General features: G+C 46.3%; 2 protein-coding genes across 6 annotated transcripts in view; one reads left to right on the top strand and one right to left on the bottom strand.

Moving 5' to 3' along the window:
• GPLD1 (glycosylphosphatidylinositol specific phospholipase D1) overlaps nt 1–10888 on the bottom strand; it is a 49182-nt gene extending 38294 nt beyond the window's left edge. For 2 of the 5 annotated variants that reach the window (XM_084794049.1, XM_084794045.1), the window contains exons 1-4: nt 10582–10600; nt 4678–4729; nt 3990–4302; nt 1–9 (exon numbers count right to left, since the gene is read on the bottom strand). The exon at nt 1–9 is cut by the window's left edge and continues 47 nt beyond it. In XM_084794049.1, coding sequence (XP_084650175.1) covers nt 1–9; nt 3990–4086 — 106 coding nt within the window. In that variant the 5' untranslated portion in view covers nt 4087–4302; nt 4678–4729; nt 10582–10600. Of the gene's footprint in view, nt 10–3989; nt 4303–4454; nt 4543–4677; nt 4730–10581; nt 10601–10749 lie in introns of those variants that run through there. The other 3 variants (XM_084794046.1, XM_084794048.1, XM_084794047.1) reach the window with 3 other exon arrangements.
• ALDH5A1 (aldehyde dehydrogenase 5 family member A1) overlaps nt 10652–16523 on the top strand; it is a 35016-nt gene continuing 29144 nt past the window's right edge. The window contains exon 1 of the mRNA XM_084794058.1: nt 10652–11105. Coding sequence (XP_084650184.1) covers nt 10785–11105 — 321 coding nt within the window. The 5' untranslated portion in view covers nt 10652–10784. The remainder of the gene's footprint in view (nt 11106–16523) is intronic.

Consider the following 16523-nt stretch of genomic DNA (forward strand, 5'->3'; position numbering starts at 1 on the left):
CCCTGTGGGCTGAAAGACATGAATATCATAAAAACTAAGTTCAACTATTCTTACCAGAGATCATTTTTTAAAAAAATATTTCTTTTAAATTATGTGTCTGTATATATGTATGTGTATATGCACATGAGTGCAGTTACCCATGGAAGCCAGAAGAGGGCATAGGATCTCTTGGAGCAGTAGTTACACACAGTGGTGAGCCTCTCAACATGGATGCTTGTAGTGAACTTGGGTCCTCTGCAAGAGCATGAAGCACTTTTACCTGCTGAACCATCTAGCCTTGTAGAGATTTTTTTTTTTTAAGGAAACCATTGGAGTTTTTAGTTACAAACTATAGAGAAAACTAGAAATAAAAAGTAAGCTTGCACTCACTTGAAGTTGTCTTTAGGCATAACTGTTTGCTTGTTTGTTTGTTTGTTTGTGACAGGATCTTTCTGTGTAGCCCTGGCAGGCATGGAATTTTGTAGACCAAGCTGGTCTTGAACTCCCAGAGATCCACCTGCCTCCTCCCAAGTACAAGGAATAAAGGCATGTTTCACCATGCCTGGCTTAGGCATATTGTTTTTAAAATGATTATATTATTAGAATATAAATCAAATTTTTATGAGTCTCCTAACCCTGTAGACCTTAGTTCCCTCCTCTGTGAAATGAAAGCAAAATGCCACCTTACAGGTTGGCTGACAGAATTGCAGAAAATAAATACTGAACGAGGACACAGTGACAGTCACTGGGGAGAAACTTGGGAAACAAGAGACTGTCATGGTATTTGCCTCAAAACTAGATAGATAAACCCTGACATAAAACATAAGAAAGATCCAAAGCATGGCTGGCCAATGGTCCCCAGGGTATTTCATCTCTTGGGAAGGACAAAGTTATCTCAGAAAGCTGCCTCCTCCACCCCACCCCACCCCCCACACACAGACAACAGAGATCCAACCTGAATCTTAGCATCAGTGGGAAGGTTGACATTCCTGGGAACACACACTCAGTGGCAACACCTAATTTCTACTGTGAATCACACTCTTTTTTTTTTTTAAGACTAATGTTTATGTGTATGGGGGTTCTGCCCACATATATGTTTTTCTACCACATGCATTCAGTCCTTTCAGAGGCCAGAAGAGGGAATTGGATCCCTGGAGTCACTGATAGTAAATAGCTGCCGTACGGGTACACTCGGAATCAAATCCCAGTCCGCTGGAAGAGCAATCAGTTCTCTTAACTGTTGAGGCATCTCTCCAGCCTGAACACCATTCATTTTTTAAATCCATGTATCAATTTTAAAAAATAGCCACTCCTCTAACTCTATGCCGTCATACCCTAACAGTCAAGTCATAAGCGTACAAAGCATACAGAGTCAGGACTCCAGGGCTTCCCCCAACGCAAACCGTTGACCAAGGACAGCTCTAACAACAAGTTAACATAAGTATCAATCTTCCACTGAGGCCTCACACAAGAAATGAGAAAACAAACCAGCCATGTTGTCTAGGTTGTTAGTAAATACAAGGTGGAATTTCTGTTGCCTTTTATATGAAAATTTTAGAATTTGTGCTGGTTCTATTTTATGTATGTCTGTAGACATAGATTTTAAAAAAGGAGGGGTTTCACTCTATAACCCAAGCTGGCACAGAACTCACAATTATGCTCTGGGACTGCTGGGACTATGGGTATAAGCTCCCACACCCTGATTAGATATTTTCAAATACCCATTAGGACTTATCTATCCATTACTTTACCGACCCAGAAACTTTAAGAATTTTGTTTTACTCCAAGGATCTTTAAAAAAGAAAAATTATTTTCATTTACACGTATTCCCCTTCAGCGACTGTCAGTTTAGCCTAGAGTTAGAAGAGCCTTCAGAAGTCATTAGATTGCCCTCCCCCACTTGGTGGGACACACAGGGACTGTGGGCTGCTCAGAACCATACGGCTAGTTTACGGAGAGTGTCTAACAGCAGACTCACTGTGAAGACATGTCATTCCAGGGCAGACCACCCACAAATAAGCCTCAGACAGTAGGATCCATTTCCTCATCTGCAGATTGGAAGGCCTGGGCCGGGGCCGTTTGCATCTCTTTACACTGCTAACTGTGATCCTAAGGTCCTGCCTGCCATGGCTCAAAATTTACATCTACTTTACATTGGTAAGTTTTCCTGTTATGTCTGTAACCTTGTCACTCTTTGTAACAGGCATAACTATGACGCAGTATCATCTTTATTGAAATAAAAGAGAGCCCAGAACATCAAATATACCTAAAATCGTTGTAGAATGTGCTCCTATTTTGATTGTATTATGAATTGCTTTACATTCTCCACATGTTAAAAAAAATGTCATAGTTACATTGCATAAGAACCAAATCCTTTTGTTAGGAGAAACTTGCCACACAAGCTTACGACGGTAGCTATGCAAAGCAAAGTGCATCTTCAATTAACTGGCTCATATAGCTGCTGTAATGGAGTGTCATTAGCTATCAGCATGTCACATCACATACCTTAAATTTATACAACTTATTTTTGCCAACTATACCTTAACTAAGCCTGAAATAGTAAGTTTTTAAAACCCTCATGTTTTCACCTTTCTGAATCCACTATCTATGGCCTAGCTTGAATTCTATTGCTGAAATAAACACTAGGACCAAAAGCAACTTGGGGAGGTAAGATTTTACTGGCTTGCACACCCCTATCACTGCCTCCATTGTTGAAAAATCAGGGCAGGAACTCAAAGTAGGAACCTGGAGGCAGGAACTGAAGCAAAGATCATGGAGGAACAGTGCTTACTGGCTTGCTCACCCATGGCTGGCTCAGCCTGCTTCTTTATACACCCAGACTTCTCCTGCCCGCAGTGAACTGAGCCTCCTCCATCAGTCATGAATCAAGAAAATGTCCTGCAGACTTGCCTACAGGCTAATCTGATGGAGGCCCTTCCTCAGCTGAGATTCCCTCTTGCAGATCTGTCGAGATAGCTCTGCCTGTGCCCCTGAGGTCAGGCACACTGGGGTGTGTCGCCTTCTCCTGCTGAACTCCCATAATGCTAAGCTGGACTCCTGTAATAGTAACAAGCAGGCAGCCTGGCCAGTTGCACTTGACCTGTGGGAAATAATTTAGGTCAGTGATGAAAATTAGGGTGACCTTAAAGCTCAGATGATGTGTCATACCCATTCGCAGCCACTCAGGAGCCATTCCCATGGCCACACATGGCCCTTTACATCTACTTGGAAATGCCTGTCCACTTAGTTGCTTTGTATAAAAGCAACTAAAATGATCCCACACTCCTACCTTAAGCATCCACCTTCCTTCTCTCCTCGTTCTGTGACTTTCTTCAGTTCGTCACTATCCCCTGCCAGGAACATCCAGTGGCCTTACACAATGGGCCTCAGCTTTCTCACCTACCTATCTTTCCACCAAGCCTGCCTGACATTCCCTAGCCCCAAACTTTCCCAACCTTGCCTCTCTCCACTGTCAGGCCACTTCCCACAGCAGGGAGAAGTGTGTCAATATGTGGGATCGATTTCCAATTTCTGTCTTAAGCGTACTGATAGATTCTTGTCCAATTAATAACACACAAATAGGGGTGGCGAGATGGCTCCGTGCCTAAAGGTACATACTGCTCTTGGCAGGGACATAATTTGTCCATCAGCACGCATGTTGGGTGGCTCATAGCTGCCTGTAACTCTCCAGCTTCAAGTGGAGCTGATGCCTCTGACCTCCAAGGGCACCTACACTTACGTGCGTGCACCTACACACACAAAATTAAAATAATCATCCTTAAAAATGAGTGCACAAAGGAGCACAAATAATAGACCATCATAGTCTCGGCACTGAAGAGAGGGAGGGAGATGCTCTCAACTTTGAGGCCAGCCAGTTCCACACAGTGAGCCCCATGTCAGCCAGAGGTACATCAGGAGATCCTATCTCTAAGACAGACAGACAGACAGGCAGGCAGACAGACAGACAGGCAGACAGGCAGACAGACAGATAAATAAGGCCCAGTACTTACCTATTTCTACATGTGTTGAGAGGCCACAAGAAGAACTTCTAGAGCAAAAAAAAGACAGCAGGAGCAGCAGGCCAGACCAAAGCCCGAAAGCAGACATGTTGTCATTCCTCCCTGGCAGCTCTGTTCATGTGGGGACAATCCAAGCTGTAGCCAAAGTTTGACTCCAAAATCCAAGCCCAGACTCTGTGTGTTCCCTCTACACAGGTCACTGACACGGGAAACCAAGCCTCGTTTCAAAATTATTCTGTTTTCCAATGAAGTCAACTGACCATCCACTGTTTAGCTTGTCCACAAGAGCAAACAAACTGTCCATCTGGGAGGGGAGAGAAAGCAGTCAGCTGGGTTCTCTAACAGCCTGTTGCTGGAGGCGCTTTATCTTCCCACCCACCCAGATTTTCCCCCAACAGCCAATTGCCTCAGCAAATCAAGGTTGCCTTCCACTTGCTTTTTAAACAAGACACTCACCTGTGCAAGTTGACAGGCAGCATCTCGGCATCCTCTGCTCACACTTATCAGAGAGTTTCCTCATCCTCCCAAGCCCCAAGTGCATGTTGGGAAAGCTTTTATGGTGATCACCTAGAACCGGCTTCTCTTTTTGTATTTGGCAACAGATACTGACACATGTATGTATGTTTTGCAACCCCAGCCACTCCTGGCCTTCTACTCCGGCTCTTCCAACAGGACTTACCTGAGATGTGTTTCAAGGACGGATTCTTGTAGCTCAAAGACACCCACTGCACCTGGGAGATGGAAGCAGGAAACAGATTAGGGCGAAGAGACAAGTTTGAAAACTCAGAACATACTCATCATGAAGTAGCCAATCAGCAACAGGCAGCCCAAGGCAAACAATCCAGGTCATTGGTGGACACAAATGGTGGCGACCTTAACGTTCAAATGATGCATTGTAAGTGCTCAAAGCAGCAGGGTGCTCCCAAAAGACTGGGAGGAAACCAAATTAGTATTCATTCTGAGGCTAAGCAAGGGCAAGAGACAAGGAACAAAAGGCAGGAGAATTTGAGAAGGCTGTCTGCTGGAGTGTGTTTTGTAACCTTACCTCAGCCCCATTCAAACTTAAGAAATAAATTCTGCAGGGGCACTGACCTAGAGACCCTGGGCCTGAGTACTTCTAATGGCCTATAGGCCACAGTCTAGAAGTTTGTTTGTTTGTTTGTTTGTTTTAATTTGGCTGGCAGGGTGTTTATAAACTTACACCACTTTGCTTGCTTTTGTTTTTTTGTCAATGGGACAAAATTCAGCATAGCCTGAATTAATTATCTAGCCAAGGATGACCTTAAATTCCAGACTCACCAGCTTGTATCTCCCAGTGTCGGGATTGTAGTTGTGAGCCGGCATACCTGGTCAAACTAGCTTTTTTTTAAGTGAAGAAATTCACATATAAATCTAGAATTTTAGCTGTCTATACAAAACAACATAAAATCCTCAAAGGCTGACTCCCTTGACCCAACCTCCCTTTGTGGCACGACAATCAACTGAAATGGGAAACCAGGTGTCCCTTCAATGATCATGCTGTCCTCTGTGTCCTCTCGTCCTAGCCATCCACACAGTCTGTGGTGGGCCCCACAGTTCCACTCTGCCTGCCGGCCTCTCACTCTGAGACTCCTCAAGCCTGCAGGTGAGGTGGCAGTGGTGATAAATTAGGACTTCAGTAAACCTAAGAGCACCGAAGAGTAGCCAGTCAGAAACAGGAAATAAAGTCCCACTACGGTCCCTCTCCAGGCTGAGGCCAGATGACTGACGGGAGTTTGAGGCTAGCCTGGACTACCCTGAAACTTTTTCTTGAAAACAACAATGGGGCTGGCAAACTGGCTCCGTGGGTAAAGGTACTTGGTACCAAGCCTGCTGACCTGAGTTTGATCCCAGGACCCACATAGCGGAAGGAGAGAATCCATTCCCCATCCACATACACAAGTAAATCAATGTAATAAAAAGCTTACAACAACAACAACAACAACAACAACAAAAGATAGCAGCTAAAGGACTGCCAAGGATCACCATGTGAAAACCCTGCTTAAAAGGACTAGCTGAGCAGATATTTTAAAACAAACAAACAAACAAAACAAGCCATGAAGCTACCAAAGAAGGAAGCAGGTTCCATTACTAATCCTAATCCTAAATGTCTGATGTATTTTATACATTCAAAGTTTAGAATGACTATATTTATTAATGTGATTAAAGAAAAATAAAAGGAAGGAAGGAATTCCTCACTCAGGACAATGTGATGGTTAGGTGATAACTTTGCTTTCTTGAGTTTTTGTGAAGTCCTTGTTATTTTGTAAGCATGGCAACATGTTTACATGTCTCTTTTAAAGCTATGACATTGACAGAAGGCTAAGCTATAGTTCTGGGGAGATAGCATAGTCATTAAAGCACCAGCAGGAGGACGGAGTTCCCATCCCTGCCATTTTGTAGAAGCCAGCACAGCAATGCGCATCTGTAAGCCCTGTGCTGGGGAGGCATAGGCAAGCAGATCCCTGAGCTCTGTGGCCGCACAGCCTTGCCAAATCAGTGAGCTCCGTGTTCGGTGAGAGGCCATCTCCAAAATAAGACAGTGGAAAGGTACTGAAAAGGACACCTGATATTGACCTCTGGCCTCTACACACATGCATGCACACATGTTTATGGAACCATTTTTCATTCTACTGATATTGCCTTTGCTAACACAGCTCTCTGTTATAAAGAGACAATGTGATTTCATCATTTGAAGCTTTTCTGAAATGCAATCACACAAATTGAAAAGCAAGTGTGCAGATACCCTCCGAGGGGGTGGGCACGTGCACTTTATTTGCATACCAATTCTGCCACCTTGTGTGTCTCTGTGATTCAGAGGTAAGAATGGTTTCCACCTTATGGGTCATTGTGAATATCAGATGAGTAAATACATAATGCATTTTCAATGGAGGCTGGAATACAGTATGTGCAATACATGTTCACAACTATCACCCAGAAGAAAACTTCCAGACCCAAAAGACTCATCATGATTCCACTATTTTCCTTGTCGATTTTTGTTTTGCTTAGTTTTTGTGGTACAGGGGATAAAATCTAGGGCTTCTTTCCTTCTAGGCAAGTGTTCTAACCTAAACCCATTTATTGATTCATTTTCAATCAAGAAAAAAAAAAGACTTTGCATTCAGGTAGTCAGTAGAAGATTATTTCTAGCTGGGTATGGTGGCACACACTTGTGATCCCAGCACTCAGGGAGGCAGAGGCAGGTAGATCTCTGTGAGTTTGAGGACAGCCTGGTCTACAAAGGCAGTCCAGGACAGCTAGGGCTACACAGAAAAAGACTGTCTTGTATGGGGGAGGGGACAGATTGTTTCTAAAAGTTTAGATATGGATATAAAGCAAAATTGGAGGAAGCTATTGAAATGAAAGCAAGTCCCCATGTGCAGATAAATGAGATACACTATTTTTTATAAAGCCACATGTAGTTTTAGATTGTCCTCATACCCCCATCCCCCTGTAGCTGAGCTATACCCTGATTTCTTAATTTTTAAGTGTGCACGTGAGCATTTGCATGTGTGTATACATGTGGGTATGTGTGTGAATGCAGGCACACCCGTAGAAGCATCCCCACACACATACAAACACCGTGTTGAGGCAGTCTTTCTTGCTTCTGCTTCTCTGAGTCCTCCAGGCTAACTGGTGCTTCCGTGTCATTCACCTGTCCTCACCTCCCATCTTGCCATAGGATCAATGGGATGGCAGGTATGTGCCACAATCCCCACCTTCTTACACAGGTTCTGGAGTCTGGACTCAGATCATTAGGCCTGTGTTGTAAGCACTTTTTCCCACTGGGCCATCTCCCCAGCCCTTTCCCCGAATTCTCGATCTCTCTGCCTCTGCCTCTCCATGCTGGGAACGCAGGCATGAGCCGCCAAACCCAGCTTTAGATATAACTTTAGTGTCCAGACTAAAGCAATTGATTTCTCCGGTAATCTAATATGTTGCTGTCATTACAGGGCCATGACAATAGCTGGGGAAGAGGGTGGACAAAGCCCGGGACTGAGGCTTTAGTGATAACAGCTTGTTGTGTAAAGGCACTTACTGCCAAGCCTGATGGCCTAAGTCTCCAGGCCCCGCATGAACCAAGTCTGGCCACCCTCCCCTCCTCCACACAAATAAATAAGTTTTAAAAAGCCAGGACCTGGAAACTAATGGTGCCCAAGACCATAAGGAGAAAAGGGAAGGCCTCAGCCCCCCAAAGCACTTCTCCCATGGGTCCTAGTGAGCATGCCCGTCCAGGATCTGGGTGACCTCTGGAAAATAAGACAGGAGACTGGACAGAATTGTTTCTGCTCTAAATGGAGCCTTGCTATGGGGGGAAAAAATCAGTGTGGGAAGCAGGGAGTGTCGCGTAATGAACTCCTCGGACTGTGAGGAGAGTTGCCCTAGTGAGCTCCTTCTGCCAGCAAGGGAGTTAATAAATCAAGGGTTTGCTCCTGCATTGATGTGGAGATTAATCTATCGGGATTCTGCCTAAATTGGGTGTTTGCATGTGTTTGTTTCCTTCTCACTTTAACAGAAATAAACAATGAAAGTGCTATGGATCCTAGGTGTTACTCCTCCAGTGCCTGGTGGGCAAGTCAGCTGAGAAGGAGAGCAGGCAAGCCTTTAAATGGTTTCTCAACCCAGGGGTGGTGACACGTGTCTATGATCCCAGCACATGGGAAACTGACGCAGAGGATTTGCTGCATTCAAGTTCAGCCTAGGCTGCATAATGCCTTTGAGGTCAGCTTTGGTTACAGAATGAGACCTGGTTTTTCTGGGGTTTTGGTTTGGTTCGGTTTGGTTGTTTTGGGGTTTTTGTTTTGTTTTTGTTTTTGAGACAAGGTTCCTCTGTGTAGCTTTGGCTGTCATGGAACTCGCTCTGTAGACCATGCTGGCCTCGAACTCACAGAGATCTGCCTGCCTCTGCCTCTGCCTCCCAAATGCTGGGATTAAAGGCATGTGCCACCAGTTAAGGGAGGGAGGGAGAGAGAGAAGGGGGAGAGGGAGAGAGGGAGGGAGAGAATGAAATAGAAGGAATTCTGCATTGGAACCTGACACAGCTGATTTCAAATTGGGGCCTATAATGATTAAGACCTGACTGATCTAAAGAAATGCCCAGAGAAAGTAGAATGAGCTGTCAGCAGAGCGCCCCCTACAGGCAGCAGGTATCTAGGCCAGCTTGGGACAGCCACTGGAATCCTCCTTATCCTGAGCCCTGCTCTCCACAATTCCCTCAATAAAAAACAAAGGACAAAGGGCAAAAGTAGTGAACCCGCTTACAATCTATAAAAGTCCTTTCCTTCTTGTACTCGGGGCTCACACCTGATCCACTGCGTCAGTGATAGTGTGGGCCCAACTTAAGCTGAAATTTAAAAAACAGTGTGTGTTTGCATCTGCATTGGCTCCTAGTGTTTACTGGGGATTCATTAAAACCTGGCATAACATTATGACTTCTGCCAGATGTGACTGGCACAAGGCTGGGAGGCTATGACTCAGCAGAAGACAAAGCCAATAGTTAAAAGCATTTTGTAAATACAGTACGCTAACTGGGGCATGTAGGACTTGCCTGTAATTCCAGATCTCTAGGAAGAAAGACTAGGAGATGTGGGTCATCCTAGGCTACACAGTAATATGTTCTCGAAATAACAATAGTCATTATTTTTAAGTGAAGAATCTGCATGCTCTAGAAAGACCAGCAAGACACTCTCACACAGTCTAGAGTAACTGAAAAATGAGGAAATGTTAGGACTTGGGATCTTAAAATAATGCACAGGGTTGAATTGCATTTGACACCAGAAATACGGAGACAGACCTGCTATTGGTTTTACGCAAATTAAAATTTAGGGTCCCTTGCTGCTGCAGAGTTTGGGGCCCAGGTATCACAAGAGAATGAAGATGCTGTTTATGGTGATTGTGCTATATTCAATCCTCACACCTCTGTTGACTTTAAAAAAAAAAAAAAAAGGTCTCACTATGCAGTCCTGGTTGGCCGTGAATTCTCAGAGAGCCTCCTACATCTGCCTCACAATGGCTAGGGTTAAAGGCATGGGCCACCACACTCGCCTTATTGATGATACTTGGATCGTTTCTGATTACTGCCTAGCAAACTCCAGCCTTGCTAGACCTACAGCAGCTAAGGTCATGAAGCAAAGGCTCTGAGATGTCTTGGGATCATCCTGCTCAGGACCAACAGAGGAGATACACAGGCAAGTATGCAAGAGCCTCACTTCAACCCTGGTTGAATGGTTGCCCCAAATCCCAACACTCAGGAGCGCTGTGCTCCGAATTCATAAAGGGATATGCAGAAAAGCATGCAAGGGACGGATTACTGAGCCACACTTCGCCCCTCATTGAACAGTGGTCCCAAATCCCAGTACTCAGGAGCTGCAGTTTATGGACCCGCAATTTGGGCCTCGGTGTCATCTCTAGACAAAGCGCAGTTTGCCAAGGCCGGGGTACAGGGGAACAGAAGGCTTTCTTGTCATAATTAAGGCCTAAGAAGTGACAGGTGAGCATCCGACAGTGGGAAAGATGCCTTAATGTTCTGGGAGTCTTTCACTTCGCAGGCCCTAAAGAGGAGCACCTGGGGAGCATAGGCCGGTTCAGGACCTCGGTGCAGCTCCAGGAGCGCAGGGAGAGGGCGCTCTCGGCATCTCCGCCACCCTCCCGCCGCGGTCTCTGTCGCCCCGCGCGTCCCCGCCGCCGCGCTCCCGCTTCCCCGCGACCCCTGAGCTCTTGCGTGCCCGCTTGCCTGTCGCTTGCCGCTGTCGCCGCCACTGCCGGGCCATGGCGACCTGCTTTTTGCGGCGGAGCTTCTGGGCCGCACGTCCGGCGTTGCCAACTCCGGGCCGCCGTCTCTGCCTCTGTCCCGCAGGAGCCCAGCGGCGCAGCTACGCCAGCGGCCCCGCTGGCCTCCCCGCCGACCTACTCCGTGGGGACAGCTTTGTGGGCGGTCGCTGGCTCCCAGCCCCCGCCACCTTCCCGGTGCACGACCCCGCCAGTGGCGCCACTCTGGGCACCGTCGCCGACTGCGGGGTGCCAGAGGCCCGCGCCGCCGTGCGCACCGCCTACGATGCCTTCTGCAGCTGGAAAGGGGTCTCGGTCAAGGTGAGAGCGCAGCGCGTCAGGTGCAGGTTCTCGGCCTAGCGAGAGGCAGAGATCCCCAAAGTGAAACTAACCCCGTGACACTTCCGTCCCAGTGCCTGGGGATACACATTACCGAAAGCCGGGGGAACGACAAAAAGAGACGAATAAATTTGGAGCATGGGTCGGTGCCCAGCTCGCTGTCAGAGCCCCCTGCTTTCAAACCTCAAGTAAGAGAGACTGACGGGTGCATAATTAAGAACCTGAGCAGCTGAGTATTATTGTGAGCCAGCCTGCCTGAGTGGAAGCTGCATGTAGGGGCTATGTATCTGTATGTGGGGGTCGTGTCAAGGACACCGAGAAAGGATGTGTGAGTTTTGTTTAGGGGACTGAAAAGTTCAGACACATTCTCTGATTTTAGATCGGAGTGGGTAAGGGCTACAGCTTACTAACAGAGATGGCTGGACAGTCGGGGTTAGATGGTACTGACAGAAAGCTATTTTAGAAAAAGTCTTCCTCCTTTACTTATGATATTACCCCTGCAGTCAGCCCCGTGAAATCATTGCTTCCTTACCCTTCACAGCCTCTCTGAAGTTGCCTAGTGATAGGGGTACAAGCACACCGAAGTCTTACCATCCACCCACCCAGCCTGTAGTTTCCCAGTGTGTCACAGGCTTCTAGAGGTGCTTGCAATGGAGAGTCAAGAGAAAAGGTGCCGGGAGGCTGGAGAGCGGTTCAGCCGTTAAGATGCACTTGGTGCTCTGGCCGAGTTCCTGGGCTCTCTCAAGAGTCTGTCACTCCAGTTCCAGGATCAAAAGTCCTCAGAAGGTGCGCATACATACAGGCAAATGCTCAGATACATGAAATAAAAATAAATAAGTCTAAACAAACAAACCCCAATAGATGCAGCCCCTTATAGAGCTCACATTATGTGTGTGTTTTAGAGATCCAAACTGCAAGCAATAAACACCTACCTTGGCAAGGAAGTGTACTGGGGGGTGATGAATGATGTGAGGGGCAAAAAGGAGATGCAGGGTCAGAGGTCAGAGGTCAGAGGGAAGGTCACAGTGCTGAATAGAGTGTGGTCGTGTGTTCAGGTCTGTGAGGACTAGAGTGTGGTCATGTATTCAGGTCTGTGAGGACATCACTGCAAAGTGCCATGTGGATGGCTTAAGTGACGGAATTGTGTCTTCCTGCAATTCTGGAGGCCTGAAGTCAGAGGCTGTGCTGGCTAGTTCTGTGTGGACTTCACACAAGCTAAAGTCTTCAGAGAGGAGGGAGCCTCAGTTGAGGAAATGCCTCTGTAAGACTGGACTATAGGCAAACCTGTGAGACATTTTCTTTTTCTATTTGTTTTTTGTTTTATGAGACAGGGTCTTACTATGTAGCCCTGGCTGTTCTGAAACTTCCTCTTGTAGACCAGGCTGGCCTTGAACTTATAGAGATCCTCCTGCCTCTGCCTCTCAAGTGCTGCAATTAAAGGTGTGGGCCTCCACATCTCCCTGCCAAGACATTTTCTTAATTAGTGATCAGTAGGGGAGCATCCAGCCCCTTGTGAGTGGTGTCACCCACTCACAGTGGAGCGAGGCAGTAAACAGCACCCTTCCATGGGCTCTGCATCAGCTCCTCCTTCCACGCTCTGCCCTGTTTGAGTTCCTGCCCCGGCTTCCTTCAGTGATGAGCAGTGTTGTGGAAGTGTAAGCAATTAAACCCTGTCCTAGCCAGGTGTGGTGGCGCATGCTTTTAATTCCAGCACCCAGGAGGCTGAGCACGTGGATCACTGTGAGTTCGAGGTCAGCCTGGTCTACAAAGTGAGTCCAGAACAGCCAAGGCTACACAGAGAAACCCTGTCTCCAAAAACCAAAAAAATTAAAAAAAAATTAAAAATAATAAAAATAAACCCTCTTCTCCCCAACTTGCTCCCAACTTGCTTTTTGATTGTGGTGTTTTGTCACAGCAATAGAGCATTTAAGACAGAGGCCAAGATGGTGGCAGGCCCGCTTTCTTCTGAGGCCTCTCTCTCATGCTTGTAGACATTGTTCTTTTTCTCCACGTGGTCTCTGAGGTCCTGTCACTATCACCTTCTTCTGGGGCCAGTTGTCGACTGAAGGCCTCGTTGAACTTAATCACCTCTTTAAAGACTTTATCTCCAAACACAGTCTCCTTCTGATGCACTGATGAGGAGAGTCAAGACTTCAACACGCCACTCTAGGAAGGGACACATTTCCTCCTGTAACATCAGGGCAGGCCTTCCTCAGGATATAAGGTATACAGACTGAGAGAGTGAGGTAAGGGGGGAGATCCTGAGCAACTCAGAAATGTGGCTACTCAGCTTCCAGAACAGCAAGGAGGCCCTCGTGGCCCACAGTAGACCAAGAGAGCTAGGAAGAGATGCAGGAAGCTGAGGTAGAGCTGGGGGCTGCTTCATTCGGAACCTGTGGACCTTCCTAGGACTTCTGGCCTTACTTTGCCTGACAGCAGAGTCGAGAATGTTGTAAGAGGGGCGTGGTGGAAGGACAGACCTGCTAAGAGGAGTTATTGGCTTGTGCTTGTTTTCCTGAGGCGGGCCAACTTTATAAGGAAACTAATTGGTTTTCTCCTATGGATTTAGCTGATTTCAAGATCAATAATAGTCTATACTGTTTGGAGGTCTACAGGACCTCAGTGGCTAACAACTCCAAAAGGTGTACTCCATTCCTGGCACTGAGCTCTTTGTTAGCCTATGGGGCCTAGTAAGGGCATTGCTATCCTGTTAAAGAGTAACTTCATCTTCAATTTATCTATCATCTATCTATCTATTTGCCTGTATATCTATCTATCTATCTATCTATCTATCTATCTATCTATCTATCGAAGCTTCTACAGTAGAAGGTAGGTTTCCATATGACTTTAAAAAAAGAGGTCTCTAGTGTTATTAAAGGCTATTGCCAGTGCTATTGGTTACTTCCTAGAACTTGATGCTAAGACCCTATTGCTGAAGACACCAAATATTTGAGTCAGAGGTCATAGAGGTATCAAGCTGGTTCTGATCTAGAAGCTTCGCCTCTACTGGCTAAAGATGTCATAGTGCCGGACACTGCTACAAATGTGTGCTGGCTGGCTTCTTTCGTCAACTTGACACAATTGGGTCGTCTGAGAAGAAGGAATCTTAATAAAACGATTGGCCTGTGGGAAAGCCTGTAGGAGATTTTCTTGATTGATAGGAGATGGCCTAGCCCATTGTGAGTGGTGTCACCCCCGAGCAGGTCATCCTGGGGTGTATAAGGGAGCAGGCTGAGCAAGCCATGACGAGCAAGCTAGTCAGCAGCACTCATCCGTGGCCTCTGCATCAGTTCCTGCCTCCGATTCTTGCCCTAAATGTCCTTTGATGACTGAGAAGTATAGGATGAAACAAACCCTCTTCTTCCCTCAAGTAGCTTTTTGCTGTGGTGTTTTAGCACAGCAATAGAAACCCTAAGGCAGAAATTGGTGCCAGATACAGGCGTTGCTGTGACAGACCTGACCACGTGTTTTGAGGAAGGACTGTGGTATCATTTGAACTTTGGACAGGAAGAACGGTTGAGTTTGGCAGCTAAAGTTGAGAGCAGCGCACACGATGGAGGCCTGGCATGTGAACGTCCAGAGAAGAGTTTAAAGGTCCCTTAAAGACTCCGTGAAAGCCATTTGTGTGGTATTTTGAATTAAAAGCTACCAATGCAAAATTTTTGCTTTTCTGGGACAATCAGTGCTGGTCAGCAGGAGCTGGTAAATTAGTGGTGATTAAAAAGAGACATTGAGATGAAATCTTCTGGGGGGATTTCCTCAGGGTGAGCGTACGGAAGCTGTGGTCCAGAGTAGGGAGAGGATGTCTCTCATGCTGGAAGCCATCCATCTTTAGTAGTCTGTAAGAGTAGGGACAGGATGTCTCTCATGCTGGAAGCCATCCATCTTTAGTAGTCTGTACGAGTTAGCCAGGTGGTATTGGGTCATGGAGGGCAGCTGAGGCTTGGCATTATGTGGCAGGGCTGGAGTCCCTGAAAAGTGCCCAGGAGAGGCCGTTGGTGAAGATGCAGCCCATTTAGAGCGGGAGAGCCCAGCATCTTAGAGATGCCAGTGCAATGGTGATGCGGCCTCCAAGGACAGCAGTAGCTGAGGAGTGGAGCCAGCCTCAGCCCGGGAGATAAGCCGTGTGCGCTGTGGATGGCAGCGCTGGAGACATGCTGCTGCAAAACTCAGGACTGTGAGCTCCAGAAGTCTGACACTAGCCTTATGCTGTTGGATGTCGGGTTCGCTCTATTCTGATTGTAACTGTGCCTGGCCCTTCCCTCTTGGAATAAGAAAGTATTTAACTTAATTTTAGTTTTATAGACACCTTCAATGAAGAGACTTTGGAAAATTAAGAGAAATTTTTGGAATTTTACAAAGATTTTGGATATTTAGAGAAACTTCAAGGAGATTTGGGGTATTTTAGAAATAGTTCCAATGCTTTGGAGTGACTTTATTTATTTACTTTATTTTTATTTATTTATTTATTTTTGTTTTTTTGTTTTTCCAGACAGGGTCTCTCTGTGTTAGCCTGGGCTGTCCTGGACTCACTTTGTAGATCAGGCTGGCCTTGAACTCACAGCCATCCACCTGCTTCTGCCTCTCAAGAGGTAGGATTAAAGGCATGTGCCACCACGCTCAGACTTTTTCTTTTTTCTTTTTTTCTTTTTATTTATTTATTTATTTATTTATTTTGAGTCTTTAAGTGTTTTAAAGAAACTGAGCTTTTGTATTGCTGGATTTGTAAAGACTGGGACTTTTAAAAGTAGAGAGGTTTTACATTGTGAGCTTTATGTTACATGCTATCCAGCGACCATCAAGAAAGGAAAGGTTACGGCTCAAGTGGTGCATTTGTGTGTGAAGTTGACAACGGGTAAATTTATGTCAGTTTGACACCTTGACACAAGGTGGGTCATCTGGGAAGAAGTAACCTTAAGAAAGGCCTCTGTAAGACTGGCTTGTAGCGCAGCTTTTCCTTTTTGATTGACGATTGATGTGAAGGGCCCAACCACTTACAGGTGGTGGCCCTGGCCAGGTGGTCCTAGGATGTATAAGAGAGGAGGCTGAGAAAACCAGAAGAAACAAGCGAGTTAGAAGCCATCCTCCATGGCCTCTGCATCAGTTCCAAGGTCCAGGTTTCTACCTCCCGCTCATGCCCTAACGTCCTTTGATGATGGACTCGACGATGACATAAACCCTTTCCTCCTCAAGCTGCTTCTGGTCACATCGTTTCAGCATAGCAAGAGAAATGCTCAGATAGCATATTACCAGAGGAGAAAGGTAATTATTGGTCTTACCCAGCTGTGAACCCAACAAGCTACAACAACAGCTGGCAGGACATGCCCACTGGCACAAGTAGTGACATGAACATCATGAGAGTACCCCTCTGTACTCTCATGTGGAGAGCCACATTCCACA

This window comes from Acomys minous (assembly GCF_964271855.1).
Source record: "Acomys minous genome assembly, chromosome: 9".
Lineage (NCBI taxonomy): Eukaryota > Metazoa > Chordata > Mammalia > Rodentia > Muridae > Acomys > Acomys minous.